The 23,915-nt window shown below is 45.2% G+C and overlaps 1 protein-coding gene across 1 annotated transcript in view; it reads right to left on the bottom strand.

The window, feature by feature from the left end:
* Positions 1-1,751: 1,751 nt before the first annotated feature.
* The window catches only part of LOC140720376 (NACHT, LRR and PYD domains-containing protein 3-like), a 33,734-nt gene continuing 11,570 nt past the window's right edge, over positions 1,752-23,915 (bottom strand). The window contains exons 2-13 of the mRNA XM_073035254.1: positions 23,106-23,202; positions 20,419-20,706; positions 19,670-19,836; positions 16,564-16,735; positions 16,400-16,465; positions 9,429-11,166; positions 8,227-8,313; positions 7,901-8,071; positions 7,575-7,745; positions 2,975-3,145; positions 2,652-2,819; positions 1,752-2,487 (exon numbers count right to left, since the gene is read on the bottom strand). Coding sequence (XP_072891355.1) covers positions 2,385-2,487; positions 2,652-2,819; positions 2,975-3,145; positions 7,575-7,745; positions 7,901-8,071; positions 8,227-8,313; positions 9,429-11,166; positions 16,400-16,465; positions 16,564-16,735; positions 19,670-19,836; positions 20,419-20,706; positions 23,106-23,115 — 3,312 coding nt within the window. The 5' untranslated portion in view covers positions 23,116-23,202 and the 3' untranslated portion in view covers positions 1,752-2,384. The remainder of the gene's footprint in view (positions 2,488-2,651; positions 2,820-2,974; positions 3,146-7,574; positions 7,746-7,900; positions 8,072-8,226; positions 8,314-9,428; positions 11,167-16,399; positions 16,466-16,563; positions 16,736-19,669; positions 19,837-20,418; positions 20,707-23,105; positions 23,203-23,915) is intronic.

The raw sequence follows: 23,915 nt of genomic DNA, 5'->3' as shown, positions 1-23,915 counted from the left end.
TCGTGTGTGGATGCATCAGGTTGTGTGTGGATCCCAGGTACGTGGGCACCAAGTACCGCATTGTGCCGATGTTCTACCTGTCCCCCTGGCTACGAAGGATGGGTCTGGTCCCTTTCCCGTGCAACACCCCAGTCAGCTGGTCGTTGCCGCCATGTCTGTCCTTCGTAGAAAAGTTTTTCCAGGTCAACGCCTTTGACCACAGGGCCATCAGGCAGTGGTCAGCACGTAATGTCCTGCAGGCACTGCAGGAGAAGGACATGATGGACACAGTGGGGTGGTTCCCTGAGAAGACCATCCAGTTCATTTGGCAAAATGTCTCATAGCCAGACCTCACCAACAGGCAGCAAGACCTCGCCTGGCTGGCCGTGAGAGGGGCATTCCCAGTCTGATCCCTCCTGTACGCCCGGAACGTCGTCTCCGCACCCCTCTGCCCACGGGAGGACTGCAGTGAGGAGGAGTCGGTGACCCACCTCTTTGCACACTGAGGGTTTGTGGAGAAGGGTGGAAGGGACGGTGTCGAGATTCATCCCCAGCAGCTGCGTGACAGAGGACTCTCTCATCTACGGGCTGTTCCCGGGGACGCACAAGGAGACCAACATCCGGTGCTGCTGGCAGATCATCAACTCGGTGAAGGTCCAGAAACTTGATGGTCTTCCAGCACACGGAGATGACCATGGGGGAATGCTGCCGACTGGCACCTTCTTGGTTGCAGGAGTATGTGCTGAGGGACGCGCTGATACTTGGTGCAGCCACAGCAAGGGCCCAGTGGGGAAGGACCACGGTTTAGGGTTCTTCTCCAGCAGGAGTGTGTGGGGTTGGGTGGTGGGGAGTTCACCCCTCAACAATGGTGTGTAAAGATGAACCAACAGAGTGCCACATGAGTGGCTGAAAGTGTGGAAATGCATAGAAACATCTGTAAAGGACAGAGTCATCAAATGGTTTGTTGTAAATAATTTTATTTTTGAATACAGTATATCTTGATTTTAAAAAAATCTCACGCCACAGAACAGGAGAGGGCGAAATGGACAGCGCAGAGGAAGGCAAATTCACTCTCTGTCTGACGCTGTGAGTGTGTGATGGGACGGTGTGGAGGGAGATTTTCTCCTCGTCTCACCCCGGGAGTGTGTGATGGGACAGTGTGGAGGGAGATTCACTCTGTGTCTGACCCTGGGATTGTGTGATGGGACAGTGTGGAGGGAGATTCACTCTGTGTCTGACCCCAGGTGTGTGTGTGATGGGACGGTGTGGAGGGAGCTTCACTCTGTGTCTGACCCCGGGAGTGTGTGATGGGACAGTGTGGAGGGAGATTCACTCTGTGTCTGACCCTGGGATTGTGTGATGGGACAGTGTGGAGGGAGATTCACTCTGTGTCTGACCCCGGGAGTGTGTGATGGGACAGTGTGGAGGGAGCTTCACACCGTGTCTGACCACGGGAGTGTGTGATGGGACAATGTGGAGAGACTTCACTCTGCCTTTAACGCTGGTATTTCATCCCCCATCCGTCTTGTACTTGGGACTTCATGGACACACCTCTATTATAGTCGATTTTATCTGATGCGGGGCAGTTAGCCACGATGTGGGTTGGGTGGAGATGAGATCCTGGGCACCCAGACTCTGCCAGTCCGACCTCCCTCAGCCTGGAGCTGAGACGCTACTGTGTCAGTGTGAGGAGCTCCGACCCACTGTTGCAGTGCACAGGGTGCGGGGGGCAGCAGAAACCTCAAATAAAACTCGAGTCCGGCAGCAGGACAGGAAGTTACAGCGGTTTATTGATTTCATCATGACAAATGTAAATTAAACAATGTGTGAGCTGCTGACGTGCGGGAATAAATAAGCTGCTCCCGACTCACTCACAGTCACACACAATTAACTGACCGGCGACAACGAGTGACCGGTTGAATAATCAGTCCCGTTTCTCACCGTCACTCTGCATCGGGGAACCGATGATTATAAAATCACACTTCAGGGCCGTGTCCGGGATCGCTGCAGATCCAGGGTCACTGCCGAGGGATTTGTCAATTTAACATCATTATATCGGCCAGGCTGCCGAATGCACCGTCCTCAGCAAAGGGAGCAAAAGGATTCTCTCCCGGGATCATCCCACCCCGGGACACCGGTGTCCCAGACTGAGCGCCGGATCCCGGGCTCTTCTGGTCTTTGTACTTCCTGGGGCAGTCTCGAACCCACACAGGTGGCAGCTAGACAACAGGCGGAAATAGGTCACTGCGGGATGGCTTCCGATGTCACCGAGCTCGATACTGGAGCCGGTTCCGTTAAAACCATTGGGAATTAAATCCGGCGCGCGGCCATTAAAGGTAATGGCGGGCATTAAAGGGGAGGGCGGAGAATCGGGCAAAATGCCACCATTCCACGGACAGGGATGTTCATACATTCAGATGTTCACAGATCACTCTCAGTCCGGGTCTGACTCCCTGCAGACATCTCAGTTCCTTACCCCCGATCTCACTGAACTGATTCGACCCCAGGCTGAAACAGTTGGGAGAATAAAGATGAAATAAACAGATTACACAACAGTGTCAGTAACAGGGGACTGGGGTTAATGTTTTAACAACTCTCACAGACAAATATCACCAGAAAACCCGTAGATCTGCTGATATTTTATCACATTAAACATTAACACAAACACTCACCAGATCCACTCCAGACTCGGGAGGGTCAGTATGAGGCGGCAGAGAGCTGGAACAAATCGGTCTGTGAGCGAGTTTAATCCCAGGTTCAGCACCGTCAGTGATGGGTTTGTACTGAGAGCGGAGACGAGATCCTCAGCACCATAATCTGTGAGACCGACCTTGTCAAGCCTGGAGATGAGAGAGAGTGAGGGTGAAGGACACAGAGAGACAGGAGACGGTACAAATCCCCAGTGTTTATCAGTAACACAATTACTGATCACATTAATGTTCAGTGTCAGACACCCAGTGACGGTAAACTCAATCTCCCACAGTCTGGTACTTACCACAGTTTCTGTATTTCACACTCCGGGTTCCTCAGAGCCGCAGACACCAGTTTCACTCCTGAATCCCCCAGTTTATTATCACTCAGGTTCAGCTCCGTCAGTGATGGGTTTGCACTGAGAGCGGAGGCGAGATTCTCGGCACCAGAATCTGTGAGACTGACACGGGTCAGCCTGGAGATGAGAGAGACTGAGGGTGAAGGACACAGAGAGACAGGAGACGGTATAAATCCCCAGTGTTTATCAGGTACACCATTACTGATTTTTTTTTTCTTCAGCACGACTGTGCAAGTGTGCCAGTGAGAACAGCAGAAAGAGTTTAAAAGGAAGACAGATTTACAGAGCGAGCGTCAGAGGAGCAGGAGACAGAGTAGGAAGGCTTTGGCTCAACGGGGCTTCAGCGATAAAGGGTCGAGGCGAGGAAGGTTATCTGTTTACAATACAGACAGAGAGTATGTGTGTGAGGCTGGTTCTCTGTGCTCGGTGTCAGATGTGGGAGATCCTGGAGACTCCCAGCCTCCTGGACGGCAACATCTGCACCCGGTGTGTCGAGCTGCAGCTCCTTAGGGACCAAGTTAGGGAACTGGAGATGCAGCTCGATGACCTTCGTCTGGTCAGGGAGAGCGAGGAGATGATAGAGAGGAGTTACAGGCAGGTGGTCACACTGGGGCCACGGGAGACTGAAGAAGTGGGTCACAGTCAGTTGAGTGAAGGGCATGAAGCAGGTACTAAGAGTACCCCTGTGGCTGTCCCCCTTGACAATAAGTGCTCCTGTTTGAGTACTGCTGGAGGGAAGTTCCCTGGGGGAAGAGGATGGCAGGAGTGATAGGGGACTCTATAGTTAGGGGTTCAGATAGGTGATTCTGTGAACGCAGGAAAGAAACGCGAATAGTAGTTTGCCTCCCAGGTGCCAGAGTCCGGGATGTTTCAGATCACGTCCAAGATATCCTGCAGTGGGAGGGAGAACAGCCAGAGGTCGTGGTACATATTGGTAAAGGAAAAGGGAAGAATTCCTGAAAACAGACTACAGGGTGTTAGAAAGTAAATTGAGAAGCAGGACCATAAAGGTAGTAATCTTGGGATTACTGCCTGTGCCATGTGGCAGTGAGAATGGAAATAGAATGAGGTGGAGGATAAATGCGTGGCTGAGGGATTGGAGCAGGAGGCAGGGATTCAGATTTCTGGATCATTGGGACCTCTTTAGGAGCTGGTGTGACCTGTACAAAAAGGACGGGTTGCAATTGATTACCAGGGGGACCAATATCCCGGCAGGGAGGTTTGCTAAAGCTACTGGGGAGAGTTAAACTAGAATTGCTGGGGGTAGGAACCGAACTGATGTGATGGAGGAAAGGGAGGTTGGTTCACTAATGGAGAAAATTTGGAGACAGTGCGAAAGGGAGGATAGACAGGTGATATAGAATGGACGCGCTCGGTCCAATGGTTTGAGATGTGTCTATTTTAATGTGATGAGTATTATGAACAAAGCAGATGAGCTTAGAGCGTGGATCAGCACTTGGAGATATGATGTTGTGGCCATTACAGAGACTTGGAGGGTGCAGGGGCAGGAATGGTTACTTCAAGTGCCGGGTTTTAGATGATTCGGGACGGACAGGGAAGGAAGCAAAAGAGGTGGGGTTGTGACACTGTGGATCAGAGATAGTGTCACGGCTGCAGAAAAGGAGGACGTCATGGAGGGATTGCCTAGAGAGTCTGTGTGGGTGGAAGCTAGGAACAGGAAGGGGTCAATAACTCTACTGGGTGTTTTGTATAGACCACCCAACAGTAACAGGGACATAGAGGAGCAGATAGGGAGACAGATTCTGGAAAGGAGTAACAATAACAGGGTTGTTGAGGTGTGAGATTTTAATCTCCCAAATATTGATTGACATCTCCCTAGAGTGAGGGATTTAGATGGGGTGGAGTTTATTAGGTGTATTCAGGAAGGTTTCTTGACACAATATGTAGATAAGTGTACAAGAGGAGAGGCTGTACTTGATCTGCTATTGGGAAATGAACCTGGCCTGGTGTCAGATCTCTCATTGGGAGAGCATTTTGGAGATAGTGATCACAATTCTATCTCTTTTACCATAGCATTGGAGAGGGATAGGATCAGGCAAGATAGGGAACCCTTTAATTGGAGTAAGGGGAACTATGAAGCTATCAGGTTTGAACTTGTAAGCATAATTTGGAAACAGATGTTCTCAGGGAAATGTACCGAACAAATGTAGAAAATGTTCAGGGGATATTTGCGTGGGGTTCTGAGTCGGTACATTCCAATGAGACATGGAAAGGATGGTCGTGTACAAGATCCGTGGTGCACAAAGGCTGTTGTAAATCTAGTCAAGGAGAAAAGAAGGGCTTACGAAAAGTTCAAAAAACTAGGTAATGATATGAATCTGGAAGATTATAAGGCTAGCAGGAAGGAGCTTAAGAATGAAATCAGGAGAGCTGGAAGGGGCCATGAGAAGGCCTTGGTGGACAGGTTTAAGGAAAATCCCAAGGCATTCTGCAAGTACGCGAAGAGCAAGAGGATAAGATGTGAGAGAATAGGACTAATCAAGTGTGACTCTGAAAAACTGCATATGGAACCGGAGGAAATAGTGGAGGTATTTAATGAATCATTTGCCTCAGTATTCATGACGGAAATGGATCTTGGCGATTGTAGGGATGACTTGCAGCGGACTGAAAAGCTTGAGAATGTAGATATTAAGAAAGAGGATGTGCTGGAGCTTTTGGAAAGCATCAAGTCGGATATGTCACCAGGACATGGCGGGATGTACCCCAGGCTACTGTGGGAAGCGAGGGAGGGGATTGCTGAGCCTCTGGCAATGATCTTTGCATCATCAATGAGGACGGGAGAGATTGCGGAGGATTGGAGGGTTGTGGATGTTGTTCCCTTATTCAAGAAAAAGAGTAGGGATAACCCAGGAAATTATAGGCTAGTGAGTCTCACTTCAGTGGTTAGTAAGTTCATGGAGAAGATCCTGAGAGGTAGGATTTATGAACATCTGGAGAGGCAAAATATGATTAGGAATAGTCAGCATAGCTTTGTCAAAGGCAGGTTGTGCCTTACGAGCCTAACTGAATTTTTTTGAGGATGTGACTAATCACATTGATGAAGGTAGAGCAGTGGATGTAGTGTATATGGATTTCAGCAAGGAATTGATAAGGTAACCCATGCAAGGCTTATTGAGAAAGTCAGGTGGCATGGGATCCAAGGGGACATTGCTTTGTGGATCCAGAACTGTTTTGCCCACAGAAGACAAAGAGTGGTTGTAGACAGGTCATATTCTGCATGGAGGCTGGTGACCAGTGGTGTGCCTCAGGGATCTGTTCTGGGACCCTAATCTTTGTAATTTTTATAAATGTCCTGGATGAGGATGTGGAGGGATGGGTTAGTAAGTTTGCTGATGACACTAACGTTGGGAGTGTTGTGGACAATGTGGAAAGCTATCAGAGGTTACAACGGAACATTGATAAAATGCAAAACTGGGCTGAGAATTTGCCCATGGAGTTCAACCAAGATAAGTGTGAGGTGTTTCATTTTGGAAGGTCAAGTATGATGGAAGAATATGATATTTATGGTAAGTCTCAGCAGTGTAGAGGATCAGAGGGATCCTGGGGTCCCAGTCCATAGGTCACCCAAAGCTGCTACGCAGGTTGGCTCTGTGGTTAAGAAGGCATACGGTGCATTGGCCTTCATCAGTCGTGGGATTGAGTTTAAGAGCCGAGAGGTAATGTTGCAGCTATATAGGACCCTGGTCAGACCCCACTTGAAGTATTGTGCTCAGCTCTGGTCGCATCACTACAGGAAGAAAACAATAGAAATGGTGCAGAGAAGATTTTCAAGGACAAATCAACAGGTACAAGCAAGCTGGATGAACTCAGCAGGTCAGACAGCATTCGTTGAAAGGAGCAGTCAATGTTTCAGGCCGAGATCCTTTGTCAGGTCTCGGCCCGAAACGTTAGCTGCTCCTTTCAACGGAGGCTACCTGACCTGCTGAGTTGATCCAGCTTGTTTGTACGTGTTGATTTGACCACAGCATCTGCAGTATGCTTTGTCTTTACAAGGATGTTGCCTGGATTGGGGAGCATGCCTTATGAGAATAGGCTGAGAGAACTCGGGCTTTTTCCATGGAGTTACGGAGGATGTGAGGTGACCCAATAGAGATGTATAAGAGGATGAGAGGCATTGATCGTGTGGGTAGTCAACGGCTTTTTCCCCAGGGCTAAAATGACTTGCATGAGTGGGCATAGTTTTAAATGTGCTTGGAAGCAGTTACAGAGGAGATGTCAGGGGTAAGTTTTTTACGTAGAGTTTGTTGAGTGTGCGGAATGTGCTGCCGGTGGTGGTGGTGGAGGCGGGTACGATAGGGTCTTTAAGAGACTCATGGATGGCTACATGGAGCTTAGAAAAACAGAGGGCTGTGAGTAAAGCCTAGTTAGTTCTAAGGTAGGGACATGTTAAGCACAGCTTTGTGGGCTGAAGGGCCTGTATTGCGCTATAGGTTTTCTATGTTTCTTTGTTTCTACTGATCACATTACTGTTCAGTGTCAGACACCCAGTGACTGTAAACACAATCTCCCACAGTCTGGTACTTACCACAGTTTCTGTATTTTACACTCCGGGTTCCTCAGAGCCGCAGACACCAGTTTCACTCCTGAATCTCCCAGTTTATTACCACTCAGGTTCAGCTCTGTCAGTGATGGGTTTGTACTGAGAGCGGAGGCGAGATCCTTGGCACCAGTATCTGTGAGACCGACATTCCCCAGCCTGGAGATGCAGGAAAGTGAGGGTGAAGGACACAGAGAGACGGGAGATGGTACAAATTCCCAGTGTTTATCAGTAACACAATTACTGATCACGTTAATGTTCAGTGTCAGACACCCAGTGACTGTAAACACAATCTCCCACAGTCTGGTACTTACCACAGCTTCTGTATTTTACACTCTGGGTTCCTCAGAGCCGCAGACACCAGTTTCACTCCTGAATCTCCCAGGTTATTATCACTCAGGTCCAGCTCCATCAGTGATGTGTTTGTACCGAGAGTGGAGACGAGATCCTCGACACCAGAATCTGTGAGACCGACATCCCCCAGCCTGGAGATGCAGGAAAGTGAGGGTGAAGGACACAGAGAGACAGGAGACAGTACAAATCCCCACTGTTCATCAGTAACACAATTACTGATCACATTACTGTTCAGTGTCAGACACCCAGTGACTGTAAACACAATCTCCCACAGTCTGGTACTTACCACAGCTTCTGTATTTTACACTCCGGGTTCCTCAGAGCCGCAGACACCAGTTTCACTCCTGAATCTCCCAGTTCATTCTGCCCAAGTCTAAACACAAACAGCCAAATTGATGAACAAAGTCATTCAAACAGTGGGTCTGAGGGAATCTCTCTCACTCGGATATTTCAGGAAAAATTAAGCCCTTCAGTAAATCACTGATCGAGGTTCCCATCACTGTCGATGTCCCTCACTGTCCAGCTCCAGCGTATTCACTGAATATCAGTAATTTAGTCTGTTGGTGTGACCCTGCAATCTGCACATCTTCTGTCTCATTCCCCGATGGTTAGAAAAGTGTTCCTGATGTGAGAGGGTAGGGAGGGGCAGTGATGATGGATGGGATAAAGTCCCACAGTGAGGAAGAGTTGTGAATATGGAAATGTCAATAGGAGACGGTGGAAGAGACCCCACCTGAGGAAAAGGGATGGGAGGACAGAACCTACAAGAGGAAGGTGGATGAGTATGAGAGGTTCCACTGGAGGAAGTGGGGACAGGGAAGAGATATCCCACAGGATGAAGAGGAATGATGATGAGAAGTCCCACAGCAGTATACCAATGGGAAAAGATAATCCAATAAATTGAGATAATCCAGAAATAGATTGCATGGGAGGGGTGTGTCTGAACTGAGACCCACAATCGGGAGAGGAGATGCGCCCATGGGTTCTGGGTATCTGGTAGTGAGCAAAGTCACACAGGTGGACTGATGGTGATAATCACACATGGGGAATGGCAAGGGAGGACAATCTCACAATGGTATTTCTTTCCATCTCACTGGGACAGTCTGCTGACGGTCTCTTGTCCCTCACCGGGAAGGGGATGTGATTCTCTGACACACCTGCTGCAGTCAGTGTCTGTCTGGGTGTCAGTAACAGTGAGAAGGAACATTGTCAATGGACGTGTCACAGGCAGCGAGAAACATGGCCATTCCTGTGATTTACTACCATTAAACCAATGGCCGTTGTTCACTGATCTGATGAAGTCTCCAACATCCCTTCACAAGGAACCACAGAACCCTCCCATCCTTGGGGAATTACTGACCGATCCCCTGGGTCATTTGTCACAATTCATCACAATCTGATTTACTGCAGTTTTAAGCAAATCCCTTTACATTTAAACAACGCAATGGAACAGTTTCACAGTTCAGAGTGAGAGATAAATCAAGTTACCTCAACTCATGGCACTTGTGCAGCCTGGGTCCAAGCCGCTGGATTCCTTGACACTGAATGTGGCAGTTCCAGAGGTCGAGCTGTTTTGTTGTATCACAGAGTCCGACGACATGAGACAGGACTGCGCAGTCAATCTGGGTCAGTGTCATTGCACTGAATGAAAGTGTTTCCACAGATCCCAGCGTGGCCTGAGCCAGTCCATGATTCTGAGACTCAAACAGGTAGTGCAATGTGTTCAGGAGGCTCCTTTTACCAGCTTCATTCCTCGTGTTTCCACTCTGACGTGTAACCTCCTCCTTCACCCAGTCAATCACCCGGCAGATTGTTTGATGAGGAAATGGACCCAGAAACTCCTCCAGGCCCCGAGCTGTCATTGGGGAGGAGAGACCCGCAACAAAACGGAGAAATACATCAAATCGCCCATCTGTCGTGTTGTGAGCTTCAGTGAGGAGTTTCGTAATATCTCTGCCATCTGAAATCAGGAATTGTGCGACTGCAGCTACAAACTCTTGGATGGTGAGGTGTGGGAATGTGTACACCACGCTCTGGGCAGAATCCTCTCTCTCCAAAAGCTCCATCAGGAACCCAGACAGGAACGGGGAAGGCTGCAGATTGCGCTTCATCAAATCTCCATCTGTAAACACAATCTTCTTCTCGGACACTCCTCTGAAGGCCATCTGACCAACCCTGAGTAACACATCACGGGGGTTCTCAATCTCACGGCTGTGGTTTTTCAGGATGTTGTAAATATAGTAGGAATATAGTTGGGTGATGGTCTTGGGAACTCGCTGTGGGTCCCTGACTCTTTGTGTGAAGAAGGGGCCCAGTGCCAGAGCGAGGATCCAACAGTAGGAGGGGTTGTAGCTCATGGTGTACAGGATCTCGTTCTCTTCCACGTGTTTGAAAACAGCAGCTGCTACCGTCTGATCTTCAAAATGCCTGAAGAAATATTCCTTTCGTTCTTTACCAACAAATCCCAGGATTTCAGCCCAGATACTGATCTTCGCCTTTTCCAATAAATGTAGCACAGTAGGACGGGTGGTCACCAGCACTGAACACCCTGAGAGCAGCTTGTGCTGGATTAAACTATACACAATATCAGACACCTTGCACTTGAATTCAGGATCTGTGCATGTGTACTGAGGTCCTGTGTCTCTCTGACTGTCAGAAAAATCAATTTTGTCATTGAATTCATCCAAACCATCAAATATAAAGAGCAATCCCTCTGGGTTCTTCCAGACCTCTCTCAGGATATTCCCAAAGTAAGGATACTGATCCAGAATCAGTTCCTTCAGGTTTATTCGACAGTTAGTACTGTTTAAATCCCGGAATTTGAAATTGAAGACAAACTGGAACTGTTGGTATATTTTCCCTGTGGCCCAGTCATAAACAATCTTTTGTACCATTGTTGTTTTCCCGATCCCTGGGACTCCGGCCACTGCTGCCGAAATCACAGATTTGGATTTACTCCGGGAAAAACTGCTCTGGAACAACTGATCAGTCCGGATTTTTTCCAGATTTCTGCGGAGATGTTCCTCTCTCAATTCTTCGTGGTGTCTACCTCTTGACAGCAGCTCATGTTCCACCAGTCTCCGATCTCGAACAGTAGAAATGACCGTGAGCTCAGCGTATCGATCAACCAGCTGGAAAACCTTCACCTTCTCCCTCATCAGGATCGTGTTCACTCTCAGTGTTTCAGTTTGTGCCCGCAGAGTCTCCTTGTGTTTCTGTTGAACATCTTCCATGGGAACAGAGAACATAGCCAAAATGTTAAATGGCTCAACTGACAAAGAATATTATAACTGCATTTCAACATTCAGTGTTTGAGATTACATGAATTAATTTCATACTTCCATAGATATTAGAACAGAAAATAAAATTCTTTTCACAGACACCACAACTGACAGTGATGGGTGTCCCAGAAAATGTCCAATCCTCATATTCTGGTACTAATTACTTGTGAAGTTGAACATTCCCCTAATATCCTATTCCAATCCTGACTGCTCTCCCGTTACAACAACATTTCACTATATTTAAAACATTGTTTGCATCATTAACAGATAATGTTAATGCTGATCTGTTGTGGAACTATAGAGAGCAGGACACTCTGCATTTTAGCAAAGCTGCACACTGGGGAGTCACAGGTGTCCACTGCTCTTGTTTGCATCAAAACAAGAGCAGAGTATGTGGGAAATACTCAAGTCAGGCAGCATCTGTGAAGAGAATCACAGTGAGGTTTCAGATCGATAACCCATCGGAATGACAAGAATGAAAATGGATAGTTTTCAGTCTCAGTGATGGAGGAGCAGAGGAAAGATGGAACGGAATCTCCATGACTGGCAAAGAGCATAAGCGTCTCAGTGGTGTACATCGTGTGTGTGGAGAGGGTGGTGAAGTCTTGGCAACTGCTACTGATCAGTCTGGCAGGTGGAGTGTGGGGCACTGTATTATGATGCCTCCGCCTATCAGAATTGACCATGGATATTGTGTCCCAGCTGACTGGATATGCAAGACAGGACACTCTTCCATTGGTTAACTTTCTTTTCTTATGATAGTTTCTTCATTTTTATGGCTTATGTTTTCATTTCTGTTCAGTGATGTGTACCCCTTATCAGAATTACATATGCCTGTACGGAGTGCTGAATCCGCCTTGCGTTGATGAAAATATATCCTTAGAGCTAATTGTGGATTTCAGTAATGGCAAGATGAGGGAACACAACACACCAGTCCCCAGAGAGATCTGATATGGAAAGAGTAAGCAATTTCAAATGCCTGGCTGTCAATATCTCCGAGTATCTAATCTGGCCCCAATATATCAATGCAGCTACAGAGAAGGCACAAAAGCGGCTATATTTCATCAGGAGTTTCCAACATTACACAAATATTTCTACAGGTGTGACTTGCAGAGCATTGAAACTGGCTGCATCACCGCCTGATTCATTAAGACTACTGTACAGGATCGGATTAAGGCGCACACTCAATGATTCAGGAACAACTTCTCCTCTGCCATCCAGTCTCCGAATGGACATTGAACCCATCGATAGTGACTCACTAATCTCTTTTTTTTTTCTATTTCTACACAATTTATTTAATTTAATTTTATAGAATCACACAAATATGCATAGCTATATATGCTGTATATGGTTTCTTTGGAAATTAGTACCATTATTTGAATTAATTGTGTTAGCTTTAGTGATGCAAGAACTAATTTCCAATCATCCCTGTATAGCTGTGTCAAAGTATAATTTAACATATAACATATAACAATCACAGCACGGAAACAGGCCATCTTGGCCCTCCTAGTCCATGCCGAACTCTTAATCTCACCTAGTCCCACCTACCCGCACTCAGCCCATAACCCTCCACTCCTTTCCTGTCCATATACCTATCCAATTTTACCTTAAATGACACAACTGAACTGGCCTCTACTACTTCTACAGGAAGCTCATTCCACACAGCTATCACTCTCTGAGTAAAGAAATACCCCGTGTTTCCCTTAAACTTTTGCCCCCTAACTCTCAAATCACGTCCTCTCTCGTTTGAATCTCCCCTACTCTCAATGGAAACAGCCTATTCACGTCAACTCTATCTATCCCTCTCAAAATTTTAAATACCTTGATCAAATCCCCCCTCAACCTTCTACGCTCCAATGAATAGAGAACTAACTTGTTCAACCTTTCTCTGTAACTTAAGTGCTGAAACCCAGGTAACATCCTAGTAAATCGTCTTTGCACTCTCTCTAATTTACTGATATCTTTCCTATAATTCGGTGACCAGAACTGTACACAATATTCCAAATTTGGCCTTACCAATGCCTTGTACAATTTTAACATTACATCCCAACTTCTGTACTCAATGCTCTGATTTATAAAGGCCAGAGTTCCAAAAGCCTTCTTCACCACCCTATCTACATGAGACTCCACCTTCAGGGAACTATGCACTGTTATTCCTAGATCTCTCTGTTCCACTGCATTCCTCAATGCCCTACCATTTACCCTGTATGTTCTATTTGGATTATTCCTGCCAAAATGTAGAACATCACATTTCTCAGCATTAAACTCCATCTGCCAACGTTCAGCCCATTCTTCTAACTGGCATAAATCTCCCTGCAAGCTTTGAAAACCGACCTCATTATCCACAACACCTCCTACCTTAGTATCATCGAAATACTTACTAATCCAATTTACCACCCCATCATCCAGATCATTTATGTATATTACAAACAACATTGGGCCCAAAACAGATCCCTGAGGCACCCCGCTGTCACCGGCCTCCATCCCGTTAAACAATTATCCACCACTACTCTCTGGCATCTCCCATCTAGCCACTGTTGAATTCATTTTATTACTCCAGCATTAATACCTAAAGACTGAACCTTCTTAACTGACCTTCCACATGGAACTTTGTCAAAGGCCTTGCTGAAGTCCATATAGACTACATCCACTGCCTTACCCTTGTCAACATTCCTCATAACTTCTTCCAAAAATTCAATAAGGTTTGTCAAACATGACCTTCCACGCACAAATCCATGCTGGCTACTCCTAATCAGATCGTGTCTATCCAGATAATTATAAATACTATCTCTAAGAATACTTTCCATAAATTTACCCACCACTGATGTCAAACTGACAGGTCTATAATTGCTAGGCTTACTTCTAGAACCCTTTTTAAACAATGGAACCACATGAGCAATACGCCAATCCTCCGGCACAACCCCCGTTTCTAATGACATCTGAAAGATCTCTGTCAGAGCTCCTGCTATCTCTACACAAACTTCCCTCAAGGTCCTGGGGAATATCCTGTCAGGACCTGGAGATTTATCCACTTTTAAATTTCTTAAAAGCGCCAGTACTTCCACCTCTTTAATTGTCATAGGTTCCATAACTTCCTTACTTGTTTCCCACACCTTACACAATTTGTTCATTATTTTTTTCTGATTTGATACCTGATTTGTGTCCATTTCAGTAAATTAGACAACCTTAGTGGGCTTTGTAATTCGCTCTGGAAAATGTCTCCATTTATTTTGATAACAGTGGTTGTTCCTCGGTGGTTGTTAATATGGCGATTATCGTATGCAAATGCTTCATCAGATGTTGTAGAAACTTCACAAAGATTGGGTGCATCTTATATATATTAGGAACTTCTCTTATACACATGAGGAACAGAATCAAATGGTTTTTGATAGACAATATTGAAAGATTTCTGCTTTCCCCAAGGCTTGCTATAGAATTGCATAATCTATTATCAGTTGTTCCTTAAATCCGTTCATACCCAAACTTGTTCTTACTGCTCTTCTGTATGTCTACTGTGGCTATCTGTGTGTGGTAATTAGTTACAAGATGCACGATATTACAATATCATATGTAAAATTGTCTTGTCATTGAAAAGCCAATAATAACATATTTGGTGACCTTTCAATCGTCTTATAAATGCAGAATTAAAGCTGTCCTTGAAGCTGGTGGTACATACATTCAGCCTTTTATATCTTCTGCCCCATGGGAGTATGAAAGAGAGAATGTTTGAGGTGGGTTTAGGGTTCAGCAGCGAGGTTTTGGGGGGGGGGGGGGGTTGGGGGAACTTGCGTCTTGCCAACTTGATTGAATTCTTCCAGGAGGTGACAAAGGTGCTGGATGAAGTTACACATGGATATTGTCTGCTTGGATATTATTTGGGTGTTTGACAAGATCCCACATGGGAGGCTCATACAGAAAATTAACATGCTTGAGAACCGTGTGAATTGTCCTGGCTGCCGGGGACCCATACTAGGAGAAATTTCTTTCGCTGCTGGGTGGTGAATCTGTGAAATTATTGTCATAGATAGCTGAGGAATACAAGTCATTGGGTCTATTTAAAATGCAGGTCAATATGTTCCTGATTAGAAAGAGTGTCGACGTTTACTGGGATAATGGGGTACAGAGGAATTGAAAAGCAAATTCACTGAGCCGAATGGCTTAATTCTGCTCCTGGATCTCATGGTTTGAAGGAGCATCTGGAGTATTGTGTTCACTTCTGATTGTCCATCTCTTGGAAGGATTGGAGAGGGTGCAGAACAGGTTCATCAGGGTGTTGCCTGGATTTGGTGACATGTGCTACAAGCAGAGGTTTGATAAAGTTCATTTGTTTACTCTGGTGGTAGAATAGAGATATGACAGAGGTGTAAAAGTTTGAGAGATAAGAGTTTAGGTACACAACCTGTATTTTGTTGTTTTTTTTTCACATATGACTGGTGTCTAGTACCTGAGGGCATTTGGTTAGGGTGAGATGGGGTAAATTTACAGCACATGGGTAGATTTTTTTCACATGGTAGTGGGTGACTGGAATTTATTGCCTGAGTCATGTCGGAGGCAACTATGATATAGATCCTCCTAGATATACACATGAAATGTGCAGCAAAGCAAGGGTATGGTCAATAATATAAAAGAGGATACCAAAGTATTTTTTTCTTTCCTAGATATATAAAGAGTAAAAAAAAAAGTGAGAGGGTCAATATCAGAATGCTGAAAACTGATGTTGTAGATTTAGTAATGGGTGAAAAGGAAATGGCAGACAAACTCTGTGAAAGTCACTAGCAGAGTTTCAAAATGTAAAGAGCCTCCACGGACAGAATTGAAGGCAGCTGCTATTATAAAGGAGAAGGTCCTTCGGAATCTGAAAGGTCTGAAGATAGAAAAGGCACCTGGACTGGGTCATACAGTGTATCAGGAGCCTGTCTGGGGTGTGTGGGCATTCCCAGAGCAGCAGGAACAGGAGTGAGGGTTTCAGCAGACACAACAGCTGGATTAACACATTAACAGCTGAAACAGCTAGAAAAATACATTTTAGAATATTGAGGCTGCGACGAGAGATTATCTGAATTGTAACCTGAAACTGGAGATCAGTGAATGATTAATGGTGAATTTTTAATCCCAGGTTCTGCCAAGTCACAGTCAAACATTTGAGATCTGGTTTGAACAGAGCATTTCATCACTCACCTATCAGGTGAAGGGATAACTCAGATAACCCTTGGGCGATGTTCATAAATTCCAGTGGATCAGGACCTGTTTAAATCAAAACAATGTCCATGAAAACAGAACTAAAATAATTAAAACTGTTTATTTCAATGTGCCTTTGAGTTCAGTGCGTGTTTTCAATGTACCAAGTTCCTGTATTTCCCTCAGTATTCTGTCCAGCTTCGGTAACTCAGTCCTCCATGTCACAAAGGATTCCCACATCGCCCTCCGGGCCCGGGAGCCTTTGACCATCACCAAACTGAGGAAGAGTCTGGAACTCTCTGTCCGGTTTCCCTTCTCTGTCAGTTCAGTGACTTTCTATAAAAGGAAAACAATGAATTTATTGTGGAGCAGACAGACAGACATGGAGAATGTGCAGGAAAATATCTGTTCATGGACCCAGTAGCTTCAGAACAGATGCAGTCACTGGGCTGCTGCCTCATCCTCCCTGGGTTGTCCTTAACAGAGAAACAGTAACTGAAGGAAATTCCAAATCAATATTGTGTAAGAATAAGGATTCACTGACACCCTGCAGTATATTCAACATGATTAATTTACTTGTCTGTCAATGTGCAACATTACATCAAAAAGATGTGACAACAGGAACGGGAGAGTGAGAGAACAAAAAAAATGGATGACAGGCATCACTGAATCGTGGCTGAAAGAAGATCTTAGTTGGGTGATTACGTCTATGGATAAATACTTCATCGAAATGATAGGCAAGTAGGTGAAAGGGTTGGGTTGATTCCATGCTCATAGAAAAATAAATGTCCTTATAAAGAAGTGATATCGGATCGGACGACAGAGATTTTAAGAAACCACATCATAGGAAAAATGACCCTGATGGAACAGTAACCAGGATGTGGGCTACAAATTCTCTCCTGTGGGGGAGAGAAGAGGCATGTAAACAGGTTAATATAGTGATGGGGAATTTCAATATGCAGGTAGCCTTGGAAAATCAGGTCGGTGCTGAATTCCCAAGTGAGTGAATTTATAGAATGCCTATAAGATGGCTTTTGAGAGAAGCCCATGGTTGAGCCCGCTATAGGAAAGGCGGATCTGGAGTCTATGTTGAGAATTGCAGCAGATTGGTTGGGGAGCTTCAGCTAAATAAACCCTTAAGAGGCAGTGATTGTAAAATAGCAGAACTCTGCCAGCAGTTTGAGAGGGAGAAGGTAAATGTTAGATGTATCCATATTACAGTGGAATAAAGGAATTATAGAGGCATGAGAGAGAAGCTGGGCAAAAATAAATTGGACGAGGATACCAGCAGAGGCAACAGCAAAGCAGAAAAAGATGAGGATTCAGGGAGCGATTCGGAAGGCGCAGGTAGAGGTAGATAATCCCAAAGATGAAAAATTATACCAGAGGGAGGATGATCAACCGTGGCTGACGAGGAAGTCAATGCCAGCACAAAAGCAAAGGAGAGAGCATAGAATATAGCAAAATATAGTGGAAAGCTGGAGGACTGGGAAGCTTTTACTAACCAGCAGAAAACAACTAAAAATCTGTAAGTAGAGAAAATATGAAATATGAAGGGACGCTAGCTAATAATGTAGAACGGCTCACCAAAAGGTCTGTCTGATATATATGCCCTTTCAGGACAACCTATTTGAATTTTGGTGTCATATGTTATCAGCTTTGTACATGGTAATTCATGTCTAACCAATCTTAATGTTTTCCCAGGAAGTTACCAGGAAAGTTGATGAATGGAAGGAAGTGGATGTTGCCTCTATGGACTTTAGCACGGCATTTGACAAGGTACCGCATAGGAGGGTGGGCAAGAAAATTCAGTTGCTCAGCATTCAAACTGGATTAGACAGTGGCTTTTTAGAAGAAGACAGAGAGTGGTTATGGACTGTTGTATCTCTGACTGGGAGTTTGTAACTCGTGCGGTGCCACAGGGATCGGTGCTGTGTCCGTTGTTGTTTGTCATCTATATCGATGATCTGGATGAAAATGTGGTTAACTGGATCAGCAAATTTGCGGAGGACACCAAGTGTGGGAACCTGTAGCGGAGAGTGAGGAAGACGACCAAAGTTTACAGTGGTGTCTAAACCAGCTGAGAAATGGGCTGAAAGATGACCAATGCAATTTAATGCAGACAAGTGCAACATGTTGTACTTTCGAATGACCAAGCAGGGTCGATCTTATACAGTGACGGTAGGGCACTGAGTAGTGTGGTAGAACAAAGTGATCTGGGAATACAGGTCCATAATCATTAAAAGTGGCAGCAAAGTTAGATAGATCGGAAAGAAAGTATTTGGCACACTAGCCTTCATAAATGATAATATTGAGTACTGGAGATGAGATATGATACTGAACGTGTATAAAACGTTGGTGAGGTCTAGTTTTCAGTATTGTGTGCAGATCTGATCACCTACTTAGAGGACAGATGTAAAGAAGTTTGGAAGAGTACAGAGAAAATTTACGAGAATGTTGCCAGGACTGGATGAATGACCTGAGGTATAAGAAAAGATTGAACAAGTCAGGGCTTTATGCCTTGGAATGCAAAAGATTAAAGGGTGATTTGATTGATGTACACAACATTATGAGGTGTATAGATAGGGTAAATGATGGGAAACTTCTTCACTCAGGGGGTGGTGAGAGTGTGGAATGAGCTGGCAGTGCAAGTGGTACAAGCGGTTAAGAGAAGTCTGGATAGATACCTGAATGATAAGGGTATAGAGCGCTACGGCCCAGTGCAGGTCAATAAGAATAGGCAGTTTCAGTAGTCCAGCTTGGACCAGAGGGACCGTTTCTGTGCTGTAATTTTCTATCACTATGCCAAGTCATCCAGTCAATGTTCGGGAACTCAGATGGAGACCAGACCAGCTGTGGTTAGCAGGCTGCCCTCCCTCAAGTACGGCAGTGAAGCCAGTTGGCCCAATTTACAACCTGACAATTTCATATACATCCTGCATTAATGAGCTGAAATGAATTTGACCGATGGTCCTGATAAGATGCAAAATTAATTTTATACTGAATGCCTGTTCAACAGTCCAGATATGCAGCCACTGTTCTTATATCACACGGATAAATACAGCAGGTGTGAGAGGAAAAGGTGATACTGTACCTGTAATTCCCAGTGCTCCCCCGCCCCCTTAACAGCTGATATCAGATCAGTTGGAAACAATTAGAGATGAAAGTCTCTATTGCCATGTAGAAATCCTAGAACGTGCTGGAGATTAATATTGATCACTATTCCCACCGATATCAGCAGTTCGGTGACAATACACTAAATACACTCACCTCATTTTCTTCTCTACTGAAATGTCCCTCCTTTGTCAACATCCAACCGAGTCTTTCAACCTTTTCTTCAATCGCTTGTTTGAGTCTGTCCCTGTAGAACTTTGTCAGTTGGTACAGTCGATATTCACCCCCCTCTGCCAGGAGTTCGGAGATTGTAAACTCTGGCCCTGTGAATATAAAAAGAGAATGTAGTCACAAAAGAGAATGTAGTCACAATATCACTTGTCTCCACCGCTCTCACACAACTCAACAAACCAATCATGTCTTGAATCTCAGTGCTCACCTGCTTTTAGCTAAAAACACATATTTTGCCCTAATCTCCAACACTGATCTTAAAACTGACCCATCAGTGCGCTGGGCATGACTTACCAGAAGGACCACATTGACTAGAAACCTGTCTCTCCCAACGTCCCACTCACTCAACAATTTTGGTTTAAGATGGGCAATAAGTGTTGGGACTAATGACAGTCACTTCCTAGAGATACTCTCTCCATGCTTGCGAATACATTTCCTTTCACTCATAACTTGGAAATACTCTCTTATCCAGATAGCTGCATTTCCTCCGATACACATCCTGGAAATTATCAGAACAAGTAGTACATTTCCTGTAGTGGGGTAACGGATGCCTCACTACATCACATACACCACACCCACACATTTCCCCTCTCTGACCAACCCTCTAACAAGCAAACACATTTACCCGCTTCCTGCCTTATTCTCCGAACACATCACCTGCATATTTCACTCACCTGCACCTTGTTGGGGAGTTGTCAATTCCGTGTTTAATGAGCTTCCGAGCTGACAGGCGGTCGTTTCACTTGTGCCGGTTCTGGGGTCCTGATCAGTGCCTCTTACGCCACTGTCTCTGGGCTGAATTTGCTCCAATTCCACTGTAGCCGGACCGCTTTCCATTGGGACATTGCTCTCAATCTGACCCTGCTTTGGTACCTTGCTTCCCGTGTCCCGATCATCTTCCTTCGATGAACTGCCTGGTATAAACCTCTTCAGTACTCTCCATGCCCGATTTAATTTCCCACCTGAAGTAAATGATGAATAGCAGGTTTGGAGTGATTTATACTCGAACAAAGATTCACAATGGGTGGGTATAATGGAGCCGAGACTCCAGCTGACCAGATTTGGAGTGGGACGTTGCTGGTGACTTTGCATGCACTCCCAGAAAAAGAACTGGATATACACAGCAATACTGCTCACCCACTACGAATTATTTGAACACACTGATAACCAGCGGTTATTAATGGAACAGCATCAGGTGATACCAGGAATTATCACTGGGATTATCTTCCACAAACATAAACCTCCCTGGATCACAAACTGTCCAGTCACCTGTGTCACTCACAGACAAGCCACTGGATTACTGATGGTCCGATCCTGTAGATCACACGTTCTCTGTTTGCTTTGTCACACACTGTCTTGTCCCCTGGGTCACAGACTGACCATTGCCTTGAGACAAACAATGTCCAGTCCCCTGGGTTACAGACTGACCATAACCTTGAAGCCCATGATGCCTGGTTCCCGGGTCCCATCCCGTCTCCTGGATGATGATCGTCATGGAACAACTATACAAGTCACTGGAAAAGGGAGAGTCTTGAGTGAAGTTCTAGGAGCTAAACTTCAAGTTGCTAATCTATAGGATGGGTGTGATTCAGCTGGAGAGTGCAGTGGAGATTGACAAGTACATTACTGGATGGGGTTGTTTGGTTTTTGTGTTATATGGTTCGGCTGGGACAGTTTGCCCCGGATCATGGGAGCTGGAAGGGTGACCTTACACAAGTACATAAAATAATCAGGGGTGCAGATATGGTAGATGGTCGTAATCTTTTCCTCAGGATAGGTGAGTCTGAGACTCGAGGGCAGAAATTTAAAAGGAACTGAAGGGGCATTTTTTCACGTTGCGGGTGACGGGTTACGTGCAGCCAGGGGAGGCTGTAAACACAAATAAAATTACGAAGTTGAGAATATGTGGCAGGAAAAAGGATAGAAGAAGTCTGCAAGGGAAATTTGGGAAAAGCTGCTGGGAAATTCGACAAGCTCAGAGACATTTAGAACATTTAGACCTGTTTCCACACTGTAATCTCCATTTTGTTCCACCTAAAATCACAGAGTTGAGCACAATCACAATGTCTGCCGGAGACAGAAACAGTTGGTCATTGGTTATACTGGGTCTCCGATCAGAGATACTGGGTATTTAAATTCAGGTAGCAGGTCATCTCTAGAGGGAAATATTGAGAATTCACGTTCACCATTTGGCCACAGACCAGGCATGGATTGGGGTATTAAAACAGAATTGGAATCAGGTTTATTATCACCGACATGTGACGTGAAATTTCTTAATTTAGCAGCAGTTCATGCAATACATAATCCAGCAGGGAACAAATAATGATGGATAAAATAAAATATAATAAACAAATAAGTAAACTAATTATGTATATTGAATAGATTTTTAAAAACATGCAAAATCATAAAGAATGTATATTAAAAATAAAGTAAGGTAGTGTCCAAAGATTGGATGTCCATTTAGGAATTGGAAAGCAGAGGGGAAGGAGCTGCTCCTGAATCGCTGAGTTGTGTACCTTCAGGCTTTTGTACCTGCTTTCTGATGGTAACAGTCAGAAAAGGGCATGCCCTGGGTGCTGGAGGTCCTTAATAATGGACGCTGCCTTTCTGAGACCCCGTTTCCTAAAGATATCTTAGGAAATTTGTAGGCAAGTACCCAAGATGGAGCTGACTAGATTTATAACCTTCTGCAGCTTCTTTCGGTCCTGTGCAGTAGCCCCTCCATACCAGACAGTGATGCACTGAAGCAGACCACAACTTTATCTAAAATGAAGTATCTCCTGATCCTCAGCCATTTCCAAGGCTGGCAATGTTCTCGGCTCGGCTACAGAAAACAGAGTTTGGAAAATTCCCCTCATCTACTTTGCACATTGAGGGGGGAGTTGATAGCTGTCCTGACAAAACGTGAAATGTTGTATTGTCACACAATCTCTGAAATCCTGGAAATGCTCTTATCACCAGTCTCTGAATTTTATAAATGAAAGTTGGAGATGTCTTTCACCTCTAAACAGGCCCTGATGTGCAACAAAGCCTGAACCTGGACTTTTACATAACAAACAACACCACTGTCACATTCCTGATAGTGTTTCACTCTCAACCTGCTGATTCAGGGTCTCTGGCTCCTTTCACTCAGATGAAGCTTTACCTGGTGAGTGGAGTCATTCGACCATTACTGGTGTCAGGTCGCTGCGCTGGAACTGTTGGATCGATCGATTACACAAAGCCGCTTTACCAGTGGGATCAGTGGCACTGCCTGATGAAACTTTTCTCTGCCCTGTTAGTGCCTGTGTAAGTTTCTGCATCTGAACTACTGTGCACCAACAGGGCAGAAGTTTAATTATAAAGAGCCCCGTGAACATACCTGTAGACATTCTGATTCCGACTGACGGTTGTTGATTGTCGGCATCTTGTTTACACTTTGGTCGCGATGCAGGACAGCTCCACCTACTGGTGATGCCCTGAATTACACAAAACAAGCATACAGGGAGTCAGAGAGGGTAGGATTACTTTACAAATGTGACAGTATCGCCGTCCTCTGTATCAGAGCAGCAGTTTGCTTAGGGACCAAACATTCCCTGTTAACATCAACTCCCACACCATGTCTGTATGTCTGTCCAGTGATATCTGTTACATCCTACTGATAGAGTCACAGAGCAAGAGAGCACAGACACAGACACTTCAGCCCATTGAGACAATGCTGACCACAGTGCCCACACAGATGGTCCTTATTTTCTAAGTTGGGCCCATTTCCCTCCAGGCCTCTTCATTCCATCTTCACATCCCAACTTCTAGAATTATACAATCGTGCCTGCCTCGTCCACTTCCTCTGGCAGGTCCCTCTGCATCATCACCAGCCTCTGCATGAAACCATTGCTGCTCGTGTTGGTTTTGCAATCTTCTCTGCCCATTTAGATCCCCTATAAGCTACGATAATCTTCATCATGAGTACCATCTACTAATTTTGTGTCCTTGCAACACCTCGGGCTTTCGTTTATCCAACTTCCAAAGGACTCCTCACATTCCTTTCAACCTCTAAGTCACTTCTTAAGCTCCTTCCAGGCTACCTTATAATTCTCTAGAGCCTTGCTCGAATGTTGCTTCCTAAACCTAAATAATGCTTCCATTTCCCTCTTGCTTAAATGTTCTCATCTCTTGAGAACCACGGCTCATT

The sequence above is a fragment of the Hemitrygon akajei genome, unplaced genomic scaffold, assembly GCF_048418815.1.
Source record: "Hemitrygon akajei unplaced genomic scaffold, sHemAka1.3 Scf000041, whole genome shotgun sequence".
Taxonomy (NCBI): Eukaryota; Metazoa; Chordata; class Chondrichthyes; order Myliobatiformes; family Dasyatidae; genus Hemitrygon; species Hemitrygon akajei.
This window is presented reverse-complemented; position numbering and strand designations above follow the sequence as displayed.